This window comes from Gorilla gorilla, chromosome 19 (assembly GCF_029281585.2).
Source record: "Gorilla gorilla gorilla isolate KB3781 chromosome 19, NHGRI_mGorGor1-v2.1_pri, whole genome shotgun sequence".
NCBI lineage: Eukaryota > Metazoa > Chordata > Mammalia > Primates > Hominidae > Gorilla > Gorilla gorilla.
The window spans coordinates 40,164,025-40,182,086 of record NC_073243.2 but is presented as its reverse complement, the minus strand read 5'-3'; the positions used below and the strand labels follow the sequence as shown (position 1 = coordinate 40,182,086).

General features: G+C 39.3%; 1 protein-coding gene and 1 pseudogene across 3 annotated transcripts in view; one reads left to right on the top strand and one right to left on the bottom strand.

Annotated features, from left to right (window-relative positions):
- Window positions 1–18,062, top strand: part of BDP1 (BDP1 general transcription factor IIIB subunit) — a 210,055-nt gene that overhangs the window by 174,095 nt on the left and 17,898 nt on the right. For all 3 annotated transcript variants that reach the window (XM_031003234.3, XM_063700694.1, XM_063700695.1), the window contains 8 exons: window positions 7,176–7,212; window positions 7,692–7,784; window positions 9,573–9,801; window positions 10,225–10,385; window positions 12,464–12,614; window positions 13,150–13,330; window positions 16,796–16,859; window positions 17,535–17,721. In XM_031003234.3, the coding sequence (XP_030859094.3) occupies window positions 7,176–7,212; window positions 7,692–7,784; window positions 9,573–9,801; window positions 10,225–10,385; window positions 12,464–12,614; window positions 13,150–13,330; window positions 16,796–16,859; window positions 17,535–17,721 (1,103 nt within the window). The remainder of the gene's footprint in view (window positions 1–7,175; window positions 7,213–7,691; window positions 7,785–9,572; window positions 9,802–10,224; window positions 10,386–12,463; window positions 12,615–13,149; window positions 13,331–16,795; window positions 16,860–17,534; window positions 17,722–18,062) is intronic.
- Window positions 5,575–5,975, bottom strand: LOC129528140 (non-histone chromosomal protein HMG-14-like; annotated as a pseudogene).

The following is an 18,062-nucleotide window of genomic DNA, read 5'->3' as shown; positions in this document are numbered from 1 at the left end:
CCAACCCTCACTGGCCTGGGGAACCAATAATTTGCCTTCTGTCTTTATAGATTTACCTGTTCTAGATGTTTCCTAGACATGAAATTATAAAATCTGATCATTTGTGTCTGGCTTCTTTCACTTAATGTAACATTTTTTACTGTTCATCTATGTTGCAGCATGTAGTGGTACTTCCTTACTTTTTGTAGCCTAATAATATTCCATATGGATATGGTACATTTTGTATATCCATTCATCCATTCATGAACATTTGGATTGTTTTCATTTTTTGTGTGTTATACATAATGCTGCTGTAAACATTCATGTAGAAGTGTTTGTGTACAATATGTTTTTATTTCTCTTGGGTACATTTCTAAAAATGTAATTGCTGAGTCATATGGTAACTCTATGTTTCATCATTTGAGGAACTGCCAAACTGTTTTCCAAAGTAGCTATACCCTTTTACATTCCCACTAGTAGTTTATGAGGGTTCCTGTTCTTCCATGTCCTTGCCGGCACTTGTTATTTCACTTTTTTTTTTGTTCGGTGGATTTTTTTTTTTTTGAGACGGCCTTGCATTGTCACCCAAGCTAGAGTGCAGTAACACAATTGTAGCACACTACAGCTTTGACCTCCTGAGTGTAAATGATCCTCTCCACTCAGCATCCCAAGTAGCTGGGACTGCAGGTGTGTGCCACCATGCCCAGCTAATTTTTTTTTTTTTTTTGTAGAGGTGGGGTCTTGCTGTGTTGTTCAGGCTGGTCTCGTACTCCTGCCCTCAAGTGATACTTTTACCTCAGCCTTCCAAAGTTTTGGGATTACAGGCATGAGCCACTGTGTCTGGCTTGACTTTTTGGATCTAGCTGTCCTAGTGAGTGTGAAGTGGTGTCACATTGTGGTTTTGATTTGTATTTCCTTGGTGACTAATGATGTCAGGCACATTTTATGTTCCTATTGGCCATTTGTATATCATCTTTGAGAAATGTCTATTCAAATCTTTTGTCCGTTTTTCTTTTATTGTGCTATTTGTCTTTTTATTATTGAGTTGTAAGGAGTCTTTATATAATCTAGATAAAAGTTGCTTAGCAGGTATATGATTTGCAAATATTTCCTCCCTTTCTGTGGGGTTGTCTTTTCACTTTCTTGATTTCCTTTAAAGCAAAAAGTTTTAAATTTTGATGAAGTTCAGTTAATCTGTTTTTTCATTTGTTGCTCATGGTTCTGTTGTCAGATCTGAGTCCTTTGTCAAACCCAAGGTCATGAAGATTTACCCATTTTTCTTCTAAAAGATGATTTTTGCTTTTACATTTAAGTCTTTGATCCATTTTGAGTTTATTTTTATACATGGATAACCTCATTATCCAACTTATTTCTTTTGCATGTGGCTATCCATTTCTCCTATCACCATTTATTCTAAAAGACTATTCTTTCCCCATTGAATAGTCTTGGCACCCTTATCAAAAATCAGCTGACTATAGATGTATGGGTTTATTTCTGAATTCTCAATTCTGTTGCATAGATCTATATGTCTGTTCTCATGCTGGTGATGCTATATTGATTACTGTTACTTTGTAGTAAGTTTTTTTTTTTGTTGTTGTTGTTGTTGTTGAGATGGAGTCTCGTCTGTCGCCCAGGATGGAGTGCAGTGGCGTGATCTCAGCTCACTGCAAGCTCCGCCTCCTGGGTTCACACCATTCTCCTGCCTCAGCCTCCCAAGTAGCTGGGACTACAGGCACCCACCACCATGCCTGGCTAATTTTTTTGTATTTTTAGTGGAGACGGGGTTTCACCGTGTTAGCCAGGATGGTCTCGATCTCCTGACCTCGTGATCCGCCCGCCTCGGCCTCCCAAAGTGCTGGGATTACAGGCATGAGCCACCGCGCTTGGCTGCCTTGTAGTAAGTTTTTGAATTGGGAAGTGTGAGTTTTACTTTATTATTTTTCAGAATGGTTTTGGCAATTGTGGGTCCCTTTCAATTCCGTATGAATTTTATTTGTATTATATTACTTTTTTTTTTGGTACAGACAGGGCCTCCCAGTATTGCCCAGGCTGGTTTCAAACTCCTGGCCTCAAGTGATTCTCACATCTCAGGTTCCCTAAGTGCTGAAATTACAGACATGACCCACCATGCCTGGCCCCATATGAATTTTAAAATCAACTTGTCAGTTTCTGCAAAGCAGTCAGCTGGGAATCTTAGTGGGATTGCATTGCATCTGGAGATCAATTTAGGGGGTAATGCAATCTTAACAGTGTTGAGATTCTTGATCCAGGAATATGAGATCTTTTCCCATTTATTTAGATCTTCTTTGCTTTACTTATATGTATTTATTTTTTATTTTTAAGACAGGGTCTTGCTCCTGTCACCCAGGCTGGAATGCAGTGGTGCAATCTCGGCTCACTGTAACCACCTCCCGGCTTCAAGCAATTCTTGTTCCTCAGCCTCCTGAATAGCTGAGATTACAGGCATGTGCCACCACACTCAGCTATTTTTTTGTATTTTTATTAGAAATGGGGTTTCACTATATTAGCCAGGCTGGTTTCAAACCTCTGGCCTCAAGTGATTTACCCGCTTTGGCCTCCCAAAGTACTGGGATTACATGTGTAAGCCACCACACCTGGTTGATTTAGATCTTTTACTTTCAACAATGTTTTGTAGTTTTTAGCATATAAAGTTTGCACTTCTTTGTTAAATTTATTTCTAAGTATGTTATTTTTGTCACTATTGTGAATGGGATTGTTTTCTTTGTTTTTCTCTTTCTTTGTTTTTTTTTTTGTTTTTTTTTTTTTTTTTTTTTTTTGAGACGGAGTTTTCCTCTTGTTGCCCAGGCTGGAGTGCAATGGTGCGATCTTGGCTCACCACAACCTCTGTCTCCCTGGTTCAAGCAATTCTCCTCTCTCAGCTTCCCGAGTAGCTGGGATTACAGGCATATGCCACCACGCCCTGCTAATTTTGTATTTTTCGTAGACACGGGGTTTCTCCATGTTGGTCGGGCTGGTCTCGAACTCCTGATCTCAGGTGATCCACCCGCCTCTGCCTCCCACAGTGCTGGGATTACAGGCATGAGCCACCGTGCCCGGCCTGGGATTGTTTTCTTAATTTCATTTTTGGATTGTTCGTTGCAAGTGTGTAGAAATAAAAATGATTTTTGTATATTAGCTTTATATCCTGCAACTTCTTTGGTGGATTCCTTAGGATTTTCTATTTGTCAAATCATGTCATCTGCGAATAAAGATAGTTTTACTTCTTTCTGTATTAGTTTCCTAGGATCACTGTGACAAAGTACAGATGCTCCTTGACTTATGAGGAGATTACGTCCTGATAAACCCATCATAAAATAACAATTTTTTTTTTTTTTTTTTTTTAAAGACAGAGTCTCACTCTGTTGCCCAGGCTGGAGTGCAATGGCGCAATCTTGGAGGCTCACTGCACCCTCCGCCTCCCAGTTTCAAGTAATTCTCCTGCCTCAGCCTCCAGAGTAGCTGGGATTACAAGCGCCCGCCACCACATCCAACTAATTTTTGTATTTTTAGTAGAGATGGGGTTTCACCATGTTGGTCAGGCTGGTCTCGAACTTCTGACCTCAGGTGATCTGCCCACCTTGGCCTCCCAAAATGCTGGGATTATAGGTGTGAGCCACCGTGCCCAGCCTAAAATAAAAAAATTTTAAGTCGGGTACTCTTTGCACCACAAACTTGATAGCTTATAACCACAGAAAATTCTCCAGGCACTTATGGAGATGAGAAAAACAAAACAAAAAAAATGTATTCTCTCACAGCTTTAGAGTCTAGAAGTCTAAAATCAAGGTGTCACCAATGTTGGTTCCTTCTGGAGGCTCTGAGGAAGAACCATCCCATGCCTTTCTCCTGCCTTCTGGTGGTAGCCGGCAGTGCTTACCATTTCTCAGCATGCAGCAGCATACTTCCACCCTCTGCCTCCATTACCACATGGCATTTTCCCGTTGTGTATGTGTAACCTCTCATCTTATAAGGAAAGGACACCAGTCATATTGGATTAGCACCAACTCTAATCCAATATGACCTCATCTAAATTTGATTATATCTACAAATACCCTATTTTTAAATAATGTCATGTTCACATTATTTGGGATTAAGACTTTGACATATCTTTCTAGGGGACACAGTTCAACCTTTGATACTTTCTGACCTGAACGCCTTTTATTTCTTTTTCTTGCCTAACTGCCCTGGCTAGAACCTATAGTTCAAAGTTTAATAGAAGCGATAGTGGGCATTTTGGTCTTATTCCTGATCTTAGGGGGAAAGTATCCAGTCTTTCATCATTTATTTTTTCATAATTGAGATTTTATTGGTTGTGTTGAGGATCAGTACACAATTCTTCACATTTATACCGAAAATCTAAAAAGCCATGTATTGTAATTATTTTTAAAAGTTACTCTGGTGACTTTCCAGCTTAAAATTTGGAGGCAAGTTTTCATTAAACGGCTATCAAGTACCAGTATCCTTACATGTTGATAAACTGTTACATACTTCCACAATTTGCAGTTAAATAGCATATATACTGCATACTCAAATTTTCAGTCTTTCACAGCACATTAACAAAATTATTAGGAAAACAGGACTACCACAACCAAAGATTTATAGAGTGTACACAATTCTGACAGGGAGAGCCATGATCAAGGAGTGGTTTTCTTTAGGAAGCAATTCTGCTAAAAAACAACATGGGCCCAGGCGCGGTGGCTCATGCCTATAATCTCAGTAATTTGGGAGGTGGGAGGATCACATGGTAGTTCAAGGCCAGCCTGGGCAACAGAGGGAGACTCTGTCTCTACAAATATGTTTTTTAAAAGTTGGCCAGTCATGGTGGCATGCGCCTGTGGTCCCAGCTACTGTGGAGGCTGAGGCAGGAGGATCGCCTGGGCCCAGGAGGTTGAGGTTGCAGTAAGCTGTCATCGCCATCACTGCACCCCAGTCTGGGCATCAGAGCAAGACTCTGTCTGAAACAAACCCGAACCAGGTTGAGTGCGTTGGCTCACGCCTATAATCCCAGCACTTTGGGAGGCCGAGGCAGGCAGATCACAAGGTCAGGAGTTCGAGACCAGCCTGGCCAACATGGTGAAACCCCGTCTCTACTAAAAATACAAAAAATCAGCCGGGCATAGTGGCACATGTCTGTAATCCCAGTTACTTGGGAGGCTAAGGCAGGAGAATTGCTTGAACCCAGGAGGCGAAGACTGCAGTGAGTGGAGATTGCACCATTGCACTCCAGCCTAGGCAACAGAGCAAGACTCTGTCTCAAAGCCAAAAAACCAAAAAACCAAAAAAAAAAAAAAAAAAAAAAAAAAAGAACCAGAACCAAACCATGGGAATAAAAGTAACTTAAAAATTTCAAGACATCAGATACAGGACTGTGACTCCATATTGCCAGTTAATATAGTGGAATGTTAAGATGATACCCAAGACAGTCAAAGCTTCTCCCATAATTCAATATCGCACACTGTTTTCTGGTTGTACCAAAAAATAAACAACTGGAAAATGATTTTTACCCTTAAAAGCATTTACACTTAAAAAATGGGATGAGGTGGGATTTCCTTCTTCTTAAAAATGTTTCTAGAGTTACTAAAAAACTTGCATTTGTGAAATAGTTGAGAAAAATATTCCTCTGGAATGTACAAGGAGGGAGACAGGGACTATTGGTAAGACATAGTATATGATATTAATCAGACTTGGCTTTTTTTCTCTCTGGGCTTCATCAGAGGCTGGACTTTCCTTGGTTTTTGTTTCTCTCTTTTCTGTAGGTAAATCTGATTTCTTGGTTAGCCACTTCGGTTTGTTTTCCCTTTGTTCCCCGTTTTTCTCTTGTTTGCACTTTTTTTGTCTGGAGATTTATCCTTTCCTGCTGCCTTTTTTGGCTTTGTTTCCACTTTTGCAGGAGCAGGTTTAGCTGACAGTCATACTAATCTCATCTTGGGCTCTTTCCTTCACCGCCCTTCTGCTGAGCTGATCTTCCTCTTGGGCATCTTGTGGTCAGGAGTGTGCATGCTGGGTGCCTGTGAGCCGCACCATGCTGAGAGCCTTCTCAAAGCTGGGCTGCCTGGATGCTACCACTCCTCCCATCCTGTCTTATCATTAAGTATGATGTTACCATGGATTTTTCATAAACATCCTTTACCAGGCTAAAGAAGTTACTTTCTATTCCTAGTTTGTTGAATGTTTCTTTCATTAAAGGGTGTTGGAATTTGTCATATGCTTTTTCTGCATTTATGGAGATGATCATGTGAATTTTGTTTTTCATTGTATTGATTTTTGGACGTTAAACCAACCTTGCTTCCCCAGGATAAATTCTAGGATCATAATGTCTAATTTTTATTCATTGTTGGATTTGGCTTGCTAGTATTTTATTGGTGATTTTTATGTCCATATTCATAATAGATATTGGTCTGTACTTTTCTTGTGATGTCAGGAGATGAAGTCCTACTCCCCTAGGGAAAAATGCTCTCCAGGTGGGACCTTGGGGACTGGGGGCCTTGTATTTTTGGGTGCAGCAGTTTGAGGTGGAATCTCTGCCATGCTGAGCTGGGAGGAAGGAGAGAGAAAGAGCAGTTTTAGTTCACATAGACTCTCACCTTTGTTGGCAAATTTTCAGATTTTCTTGAACAGATATTTCTTCATTTGCTTTTTGTCGTTAGGATCAGTTTCAGAGGCTTTTAAATGTTTTGTTTTTAAAATCAGTTTCACTGAGGAGTGGGTCAGTGAAGCTTCTCAAGCTGTCGCTCTGGACATTGGTTCTGTAACTTCTTAATTTATTAAAATGCATTTAAGTTTTAAGCTACGTAGTAGTATAAAAATTTTGCAATACCCTTTAGACCTTGGTTTCCATTGGGTAAAAATTGGCAGCAGATATGACTAGAGTTGAAGGATTATGAAAATGAAGAAGTAAAGTAAGAATGGTAGACGTACATAACAAAATGATAAGAGTTAAAATTTGCACATAATACAAGAAAAAGATAAAGTCAGGAGCAAGAGACACAAGAATTTTGCCTTTAAATTATTTCTGTTCTTGCTGGTGAAATTTTGTGAATAATTATAAATTAAGACAAACCAGTTTACACTATTGTAGCTAAAAGTATGGAAAGACCTCCGAAAATGTAGTGCATGCTGAGAAACAGAACATGTTTGGGGAAATATTTTAAGATGTTACTTATTTTTTTCCTTTTTAGGAAATGACCACAAATGAACATATCCAAGATGAACCAGGTAACTGTTATCAAGGAAACTGCTAAGACTACCTTGATTAACACTAGTACAGTGATTTAATAGTGGGGATAATAAATGAATCAGTTTGCTGGAGAGTTTAACAAAAAGATTCAGCTATTGAATATGTTGTCTCTGTGAGAAATGTGGATTCTTGGAATGTTATTTTAGACGGTGAATTAAAAAAATGTTTAAGAAGTATTTGAGCATTTCCTCTGGATCTTCACAAATGGGAGAGCATTTTCCTTGAAGATATTATTTAATGGGAGGGAGGCATGGTCAGTGAGTCAAAACCAACAGTGATGATTTATTTATTTGTAGCATATAACCTGAACAAAAGACTACCTTAGTAAGGGATTAATGGCTCAGAGGATATTGGAATCTGCTACTAGGAGATAAACACCTTAATTAAAAATCTTTTTTAAGTGAACAGATTTCCAGATTCATTCTTTTGTTTTAATGTTGATATATTTCCTCACAAGGTACCAATGATGGAAGCGCCGAAGCTGCAATAACTTTACTTACAATGGGAGATCTAGTATTGCAGTCAGAGATCAGTAGTGAACAGGATGATGGTAAGAATGAAAGCTAAGTCCTATCAAAAATAGAAACTTTTAAAACCTAACTTAAGAAATTTACCCACATTTGAGTAATAACCCTTTTACCTTTGAAGTTGTCTCCATTTTGTTGTTCTTCCATAAAATATGATATGTATGTATTGATCCATCCACTATTTTACTACTGTTTAGGTGTAGTGACAGCTAATTCAAGATCATGCTCTTGGTTTATTAAGAATAATTTGTATTCATGGAATAGTTGTATGCATGGTAAAGGTAGTGAATACTACCTTTACCATCATAAATGTCATTGGTTAACTGAGCTCATTGATCACTGATATAGTTTATACATGTGTCTTTTGCAAAGGAGTTGCTGCTTGGGATGGTATTCACAATTAGATGACAAACAGAGCACAAAGAGAAAATAGCACTCATTGAAATAATTTAGTTTAAACTGTTCTCAGTTTGGACAGAGCCAAAAGATATATCAACCAAGATTTTTCATTTATTAGATGGAAATCACAGACAAGCGATAAATCTTTACTATCTCAATATCTTTTAATTGCATGAAATGAATAATTATACTATTCCTGGTAATTATTTTGCCTGGTTACCATTCATTTTATTTACTTATTTATTTATTTGAGACGGAGTTTGGTTATGAGTAGCCTACCATTCATCTTATTTATTTATTTGAAGCAGAGTTTCGCTCTTGTCACCCAGGCTGGAGTGCAGTGGTGCGATCTTGGCTCACTGCAACCTCTGCCTCCCAGGTTCAAGCAATTCTCCTGCCTTAGCCTCTCAAGTAGTTGGGATTACAGTCGCATGCCACCATGCCCAGCTAATTTTTGTATTTTTAGTAGAGTGGGGGTTTCACCATGTTGGCCAGGCTGGTCTCGAACTGCTGACCTCAGGTGATCCACCCGCCTTGGCCTCCCAAAGTGCTGGGATTACAGGCATGAACCACCGCACCCAGCCTCCATTCATTTTAAGTATTAGACTTTTGGGCCAGATGCAGCAGCTCATGCCAATAATACCAGCACTTTGGGAGGCTGAGGCTGGTGAATGCTTGACTTCAGGAGTTCAAGACCAGCCTGGGCAACATGGTGGAACCCCGTCTCTACAAAAAATACAAAAAATTAGGCAGGCATGGTGGTGTACACCTGTAGTCCTAGCTGCTTGGGAAGCTGAGGTGGGAGGATCGCTTGAGCTCAGGAGGTCAAGGCTGCAGTGAGCTGAGATCGCACCACTGCACTCCAGCCTGGGTGACAAAGTGAGACCCTGTCTCAAAAATAGATAAATAAAGACATATTAGACTTTTAGGCTTGGAACCATGTATTTATCAGGAAAGTCTCTGATTTGTGTTCTGTATAGGGCTCCTTTCTTAGTGGCAGAGTATTGCAGTACAGCCTGTCAAAAACATATAGAACATAAAGTGCGTATAGAACATAAAGGTTTTAAAAATCTTAAATGCTGACAGTGCTGTCTGTCTTGAAATCCATCTGAGATTATATAATTACTGAAAGTAACAAAAGAACTCATTTTTATTAATAATCGGATAAAATTCCAGTCTGTAAGGATTATTAAGCTCACAACAGGTCAAATCCCTGGCATGAAATAGGGAGATCATAAATTTACAGCCAACAAGAGCAAAATTTATTTATTTCTAAAATCTTTTTCTATTGCTGCCACACAAATGAAGCAAACTTTAATAATACAGAATTTTACAATTACTAAATGTTGAGGAATTTATTTTGAGCATCTATAATTTGGTCCATTTTAATTTTGTGTTTTTTTTTTCTTCAGTAGGCATATGTATACTTCCTCATGTTCATTCAAAGGATAAAAGCCATATTCCTTCTAGCCTAGATAATGTAAATCACAAAATTGTTCATGAATGTCAGGAACTTTCTTCACCTGTCATTACTACATCTCCTGCATCATTTAAAGAAAACAAGATTGTATTGGAGGAACAAAGTTCCAGAGAAGAAATAAGTTTAATGGAGAAAGTAAAGGAGAATGCTACACCAACCAGGTTTATTTTAGTATTCAATTAATAAATATTAGTAAAACCACCATCAAATTAGTTAATAGCTTTGAGTAATGCTTGTAAATGTAAAGTAGGCAATGCTAATTTCTTACCCTTTAAAGATAGACTGATTTTGATTTTAGGTTAGTGGTTTGCATGTTTAAATTATAGTAGTAAATGTTGTGTATCTTTGAAGCTTTAATGAAATAGATTTATGTAAATTTCTCTGTTTTACAAATACAGACGAAATTCTCTTCTTAAGCCCTCTAGTAAAGTTACTACTTTGTAATTTTAGTATTAAGAAATGAACACTTGTAGACAGTGTGGCACCTAACAGGTCATTCACTCTATCAGTGCTAGACAGACTGTATTAATGTGAGAGAGCAAGATCTAACATGATTCATGAATTTCTCTATCTTCTGTTTTTAGGAATACAATTTCTAAAGTGACCAGTAATTTGAGAATAAGAAGTAGGCTTGCTAAGCCTAAACCAAATCTTGAGAAGACTTTAGGGACCAACAGGCTTGATGATTATCAGGAAGTTTCCAGTTTGTGTGTAACCAAAGGGGCAGAAATGGAAACTCAAAGAGGTAAATTTTATTCTCTTAATATGTTGCAAAATCATTTTGACACAAGAAATTACATTAACATTTCAAAGAAATATTTGGTCCTTAAATTGTTTTAACTTACAATAAAATAGTTTCAAATTAAAAAGACGAGCTATAAAATAAATATCCATAAATCTACCAATTGGTTTTAGTAATTAATACCATTTTGCTACATTTGTTTGATCAATTTTTTGTCCTTTTATTCTCTCTCTGTCTCTCTCTTTCTCTCATTCTCTCTCTCTCATAGTTGACCCTTGAACTAGGGGCACTGACCTCCCCATTCGATCAGAAATTTGTGTGTAGGCTGAGTGCAGTGACTCACACCTGTAATTCCAGCACTTTGGGAGGCTTGAGCCCAAGAGTTCGAGGCCAGCCTGGACAACATAGTGAGACCCTGTCTCTTAGGAATTGAAAACATATATATATATTCATGTATAACTTTTGACTCCCCAAAAACTTACCTACTAATGGCTTACTGTTGATCAGAAGCCTTATTGATAAGATAGTTAATTAACACATATTTTGTATTTTATTTGTGTTATATACTGTATTCTTATGATAAAATGGGCTGGAGAAAATTTAAAAAAAATTGTTTTTTCTGTTTTTTCAACTCATGTCCTTGAGCCGTAGAGAAATGAAAATGTTATGAGCCATAGAGAAATGAAAATGTTATGAGCCATAGAGAAATGAAAATGTTACCAAGAAAGTCAGACTGGGGCTGGGCACAGTGGCTCATGCCTGTAATCCCAGCACTTTGGGAAGCCAAGGTGGGTGGCTCACTTGATGAAACCAGACTGGGCTGGGCAACAAGGCAAAATCCCATCTCTACAAAAGTACAAAAATTAGCCAGGCATGGTGGTGCATGTCTGTAGTCCTAGCTACTCAGGAGGCTGAGGTGGGAGTATCACCTGAGCCTGGGGAGGTTGAGGTCGCAGTGAACTGTTATCATGCCACTGTACTCCGGCCTGGGCAGCAGAGTGAGACTTCATCTCAAAAAAAGAAAAAAGAAAATCAGGCTGGGCACGGTGGTGGTGCACACCTGAAATCCTAGCCCTTTGGGAGGCAGAGGCAGGAAGATCACGTGAGCCCAGGAGTTTTGAGACCAGCTTGGGCAATATAGGGAGACCTTGTCTCTACAAAATAATTTTTAACAGTTAGCCAGACGTGGTGGCACACACCTGTGGTCCCAGCTACTCAGAGGTTTGAGCTCGCCAGATCAAGGCTGTCGTAAATTGTGATATTGCCACTGCACTCTAGCCTGGGTGACAGAGCAAGACCCTGTCTCAAAGAAAAATAAAAGGAAGAAAATTACAAGGAAGAGAAAATACATTTTCAGTACTGCATTGTATTTATCAGTACCAAAAGTTTATGTCATCTGTTTACAAGATGAAACATCTGTCTGAAATGGTGGGCAACCCCAACTGCAGGTGTCAATCTGTAATACATATCAAGCAATTCAGCTTTTTCTTACAATGTTATGACTTTCTCTGCTTCTTGGGAGTGCTTCCAACATCATTAATGATACTTTGTATGGGTCCCATGGGGTTATTCACAGTATTGCACTAAACATGATGAAAAATACATGAGAACCATGAGAGGTCACCTTTTCTAAAACCTCTCTCAACATGCAGTCTCAAATTACCTCTTCTATATAGAAGTCTTTTTTCCCCCGTTTGTGATATTATTCTTTGCAGTGCAGCTCCTTTTCCAAGACTTCCTCTAAAGTGGAACTAGCCCAACCTCGGTGTACCCACCTCGAAGTCTCTTTTATATATTGAGTTTCTAATTATTGATGCTAGTACCATAAAATGAGGATACAATTATCATGGCAGCCATGAGTGAAATTTTTGTAGAACAGGATTTATTAATCATCTGTTTTACTGTTCAAAAATCTATTAGCTAGGACTTTCTGCCATGTGTATAAGCCTGATTTGTGGAATAAGAGAAGTTTGGAAGAGTCACTATATAGGAATCTTCCTTTTAAGAGGGCATATGTTTCTAATACAGGGATTTTAGCTGTATTATTTTGGTCTATATCGTAAGTGTGCTTTTTGTTTAAGAAACAGAGAAAAATGCTTCCAAAGCAACAGAATTGGAAAATAAAAACCTCGGACCAGTTACAACAGCAGAGAATAAGGATCAGAGCAAATTGGCATGTGTACATGGTATCAAAGGGACCAGTATTTCTTCAGAAGTAAACCTAACTGAAAGGTAAAAGAGTGAAGAGGTTCTGAGATTCAGTTTATATTGTTTCAGCTATAGCCTTAAGTTGTGGCTGTAAGAATTTGAAAAAGAAGTTCTGGCCGGGCGCGGTGGCTCACGCCTGTAATCCTGGCACTTTGGGAGGCCAAGACGGGAGGATCATGAGGTCAGGAGATCGAGACCATCCTGGCTAACACGGTGAAACCCCGTCTCTACTAAAAAATACAAAAAATTAGCCGGGCGTGGTGGCGGGCATCTGTAGTTGTAGCTACTTGGGAGGCCGAGGCAGGAGAATCGTGTGAACCTGGGAGACGGAGCTTGCAGTGAGCCAAGATCGCGCCACTGCACTCCAGCCTGGGTGACAGAGCGAGACTCTGTCTCAAAAAAAAAAAAAAAAAAAAAAAAAGAAGAAGTCCTATTGCATTAAATATGTTTTAAAAGTTTGAAAACCATTGAATTAGATGATCTTTTACACACCTAGCTCTAAAAATAATTCCATGATTTGCCTGATTTCAAATGACATGAATGCTAAACTCTCTTTCAGAAACGAAAATCAAGAAGAGAGCTCTCAGGAGGTTCACATGTTGTCAGTTGCTCCAGTTGCTTCCTCTGAGACAGGGCCCTGCACACTTGGTTTGGATAGGGGTCTTGGTGAAAATTCTGTTGAAGAGCCCCAGATAAAGGACTCTAAAGGAGACAGTGTGCTTACACTTCCTGTGCCAGAGGTAAAAGAATGTACAGTATAATAAGGGATAGCAAGGTGTTTTCCTCCATTTAAAAAAAAAAAAAAAGGTATAATTTACATACAATAAACTTCACCTCTTTTATCTTCATTTTTCCTTATTTCTTCTTTTTTTTTTGGAGACAGTCTTGTTCTGTTGCCCAGGCAAGAGTGCAGTGGTATGATCTCAGCTCACTGCAACCTCTGCCACCCAGATTCAACAGATTCTCCTGCCTCAGCCTGCCAAGTAGCTGGGACTACAGGCATGTGTCACCACAGCCAGCTAGGTTTTGTATTTTTAGTAGAGATGGGGTTCGCCATATTGGCCAGGCTGGTCTTGAACTCCTGGCTTCAAGTGATCCACCCGCGTTGGCCTCCAGAAGTGTTGGGATTACAGGCATGAGCCACTGTGCCTGGCTAACTTCACCCTTTTTAGTGTACAGTTCTTCAGGTTTTTATAACTATGCAGTCATGTAACCAATACATGAACAGTTCCATAAAAAGTTCCCCAAGTGAGAGAAGCCTTGGACTTGAAGAACATGTATACGTTATCCAGTTAAAGGGAGAGGAACGTGTGTGTAAAGAACAGGTGTGGACCGGTTGCAGTGGCTCACACTTCTAATGCCATTAAAAAAAAAAAAAAGCCAGGCATGGTGGCATTTGCCTGTAGTCCCAGCTACTCAGGAGGCTGAAGTGGGAGGATCATTTCAGCCTGGGAGGTAGAGGCTGCAGTGAGCTGTGGTCGCCATGCACTCCAGCCTGGGAGACAGAGTGAGACCCTGTTTCCAAGAACAAACCAGTATGAAACAACATGTAAGTAGTATGAGTGGAATATTAATGAAGAAAGTGATTAGAGATGAACTTAGAAAGATAGCCTGCAGACAGATCATAAAAGGATTTTTATGACTTGCTAAGGAGTTTGGTTACATTTAAAGTTACGAGATTCCTTACCCCACCCTGACTTTTTAATTTTTACTTTTTATTTTGAAAAATTTTAAACTTAGAAGTTACAAAAATCTTACAAAGAATTATCCCATACACTTCACTTTGATTCATTAATTGTCAATATTTTGCCTCATTTGTTTTTTTACTCTGTCTTGCTCTCCATCTGTATAGATAAATACTTGGCTGGGTGGGGTAGCTCACGCCTGTAATCCCAGTACTTTGGGAGGCCGAGGTGGGCAGATCACCTGAGGTCAGGAGTTCAAGAACAGCCTGGCAAACAAGGTGAAACCCCATCACTACAAAAATACAAAAATTAGCCAGTCGTGGTGGCATGCACCTGTAATCCCAGCTACTTGGGAGGCTGAGGTGTGAGAATTGCTTGAACCCAGGAGACAGAGGTTGCAGTGGCCAAAGATCATGCCATTGCACTCCAGCCTGGGCGACAGAACAAGACTCTGTCTCAAAAAAAAAAAAAAAAAAAAAAACCAAAAAACTGAATCATTTGAAAGTAGGTTGAGTCCATAAATACCTCATCTTGTATCTAATAAGGACAAGGAAGTTCTCTTACAGAGAAAGGACAGTACTGTTGTCACACTCAGTATTACTACACTATTTAACATTGTCTCAACAATATGTAATATACAGTTTCATTCCAGTTTCCCTAGTTGTCCCAATCATGTCCATTATAGCTTTTTTTCTTTTTGAGACAGAGTCTTACTCTGTCACCCAGGCTGGAGTGCAGTGGCACGATCTCAGCTCACTGCAACCTCTGCCTCCCAGGCTCAAGTGATTCTTGTGCCTTAGCCTCCCAAGTAGCTGGGATTAAAGGTGTGTCCCACCACACCTGACTAATTTTTTCGTATAATATTTTTAGTAGAGATGGGGTTTCATTATGTTGGCCAGGCTGGTCTTGAGCTCCTGGCCTCAAATGATCTGCCCACCTCAGCCTCCCAAAGTGCTGGGATTACAGGTGTGAGCCACCACGCCTGGCCAGCTTTTTTTTTCTTTTTCTTAAATTGGAGATCCAATCAGAGCTCTCACATTGCATTTGATTATCCTTTCTCCTTATTTTCCTTTAATCTAGAGTATTTTTCTTGTCTTTTTGTTCACAAAAGAGAAAAAGCAAGAGAAGTTTAGACCAGTCTAGGCTGGCCTACAGTCTGGATTTCTTTTTTTTAATTGCTTCCTCATTACTAGATTCAACTTACATATTTTAGGGCAAGATTACTATATAGGTAATAATGTGTTCTTCCTTTTATATCACATCGGGAGACACATAATGTCAGTTTGTCCCATTATTGGTGATGCTGACTGATCACTTGGCTAGAATGGTACCTACCAGATTTCTTCATTATAATGGCATCTTTTCCATTCTGTATTAGTAACTTGTCAAATGAGACCAACGCAGCAAGCTGTTACCCTGTAGTTTTAATATCCACTGATGATTCCTGCCTTAATCAGTTACTGACATTGTTGGTTACAAAATGAAAGTTTTAAGATTTTAAGCAGGCCAGGCGCAGTGGCTCACACCTGTATTCCAGCTCTTTGGGAGGCTGAGGCGGGTGGATCATGAGGTCAAGAAATTGAGATCATCCTGGCCAACATGGTGAAACTCTGTCTCTACTAAAAATACAAAAATTAGCTGGGCATGGTGGTGTGTGCCTGTAGTCCCAGCTACTCAGGAGACTGAGGCAGGAGAATTGCTTGGACCCAGGAGGCAGAGGGGCGGAGGTTGCAGTGAGCCGAGATTGTGCCACTGCACTCCAGCCTGGCGACAGAGCAAGACTGTCTCAAAAAAATAAAATAAAATAAAATAAAATAATAAAAGATTTTAAGCAGTAGAAGCCCGGCATAGTGTCTTACACCTATAATTCCAGCACTTTGGGAGGCCTAGGTGGGTGGATCACTTGAGCCCAGGAGTTTGAGACCAGCCTGGGCAACATGGCAAAACCCCATCTCTACCCTTGAAAAATACAAAAAAATTAGCCAGGTGTGGTGGCGTGCATCTGTACTCCCAGCTACTCAGGAGGTTGAGGTGGGAGGATCGCTTGAGCCCAGGAGGCGGAGGTTGTGGTGAGCTGAGAGATTTTAAGCAGTAGAGAATTACAGTCAGGATTGCATTTTAGAAAAACCACGTTTGTGGTTTTTTGGAAAACAGGAGGGAACCATACTGCATGCAGGGAAAGCAGTTTGCCTTCATTCAGATGTCACCTACTAATAGTACAATGGCTGGTGTGATGGGAGTAGAGAAAAAGTTGTGGGGTTTGGGTCTCCCTATCCTGTCACTTCAAAAATCATTTCATAAAATGCACATATTTAACAATGTAGTCAGGATTCTTTGTATTAATATTTATTTAAATGAATCAAAAGTTTATTGGAACAGCCTAAAGCTTCAAACACTTGAAAACTGTATATGGTTAGATGTTGTTGAGTTAATCTCTTCACTATATCATATTGATAGGAATAACTTTTTAAATGTAAGATTTGGCCAACCTGACTCTTTCATTTTAATTTTTTATGGCAGTATACACCAACAAGTATTCCAGAAGTCCAACAAGAGAATATAATCAATCCTCAAGACCTAACAGGTATGATAATATGCTTCAGTGACATGTCATAGAACTTAGTTGTATGATTTTTACCCCTTGTTTAACTATGGAAAAACATAAAACAGTTGTATTTTAGTCTATGCTGGCCTTAAATTTAAAAAGTTTTATAGAAACACCTTGAAGTATTTTGCGTATCAGTTTTGTTTTTCAGAGTCATAAATCTTCTCCCTAGTATATCACCTTTATCCTTTATGAAATTACTTCTTGGGCCAGTCATGGTGGCTCACTTTGGGAGGCGGAGGTGGGTAGATCACTTGAGGCCAGGAGTTCGAGACCAGCCTGGCCAACATGGTGAAACACCATCTCTACTAAAAATACAAAACTAGCCAGGCACGGTGGCATGCACCTGTAATCCCATCTACTTGGGAGACTGAGGCACAAGAATCGCTTGAACCCAGGAGGCGGAGGTTGCAGTGAGCCTAGATTGTGCCACTGTATTTCAGCCCGGGTGACAGAGCGAGACTCTGTCTCCCCCCCCGCAAAAAAGGAGAGAACTTACTTCCTCAGGCTGGGGGGTTGTTGGGGGGAGCATTTATTTATTTAGTCTTGATGATAAGTTGTCCTGAGACTGTCTTTTTAGAAATGAAATAAATTAATGATACTCTGTTATTTCATAGTTGAGCTTTTTTATTACTAACTTTTAAACTTTGATAGTGAATCTAGTTGCTAATGTACCTCAAGATGGAGAAGATGAACAAGCCTTTATTTTAACTCTGGTGGAAATCCCAACCAATGCAGTAGAAGAATTTACTGATGCCACTGCACAGTTCATGCCAAACCCTTTACTGCCAGCTCCCATATTGGTCAAATCAGTGAATACCGAAGAAAGGGGTGACATGAGGTAACGAATGAGTGAAACTGTTTTTGCTAGGAGGAAAAGTGATTTATGAATTAAGTAGCATTGATTGAACAAACCATTCACCAATGTTAGTTGTTATTGTTGTGGAGATCTTATTTATCATTTATGTGGTAAGTTAGAGAAGAAATATAATGTGGTAGATTTTATATCTGATAAAGATGCCACTTAAATGTTTCATGTATTAGTTTTGTATGAAACTTGTTTATTAAGTTATTTTGAAAGCTAAAAAAATTAACAGTCTAGATCATAAAATGATACCTGTTAAAAGTGTGGTTACTTTGTATAAACATACACATATGAAACTGTGAAATATGCATTCACAG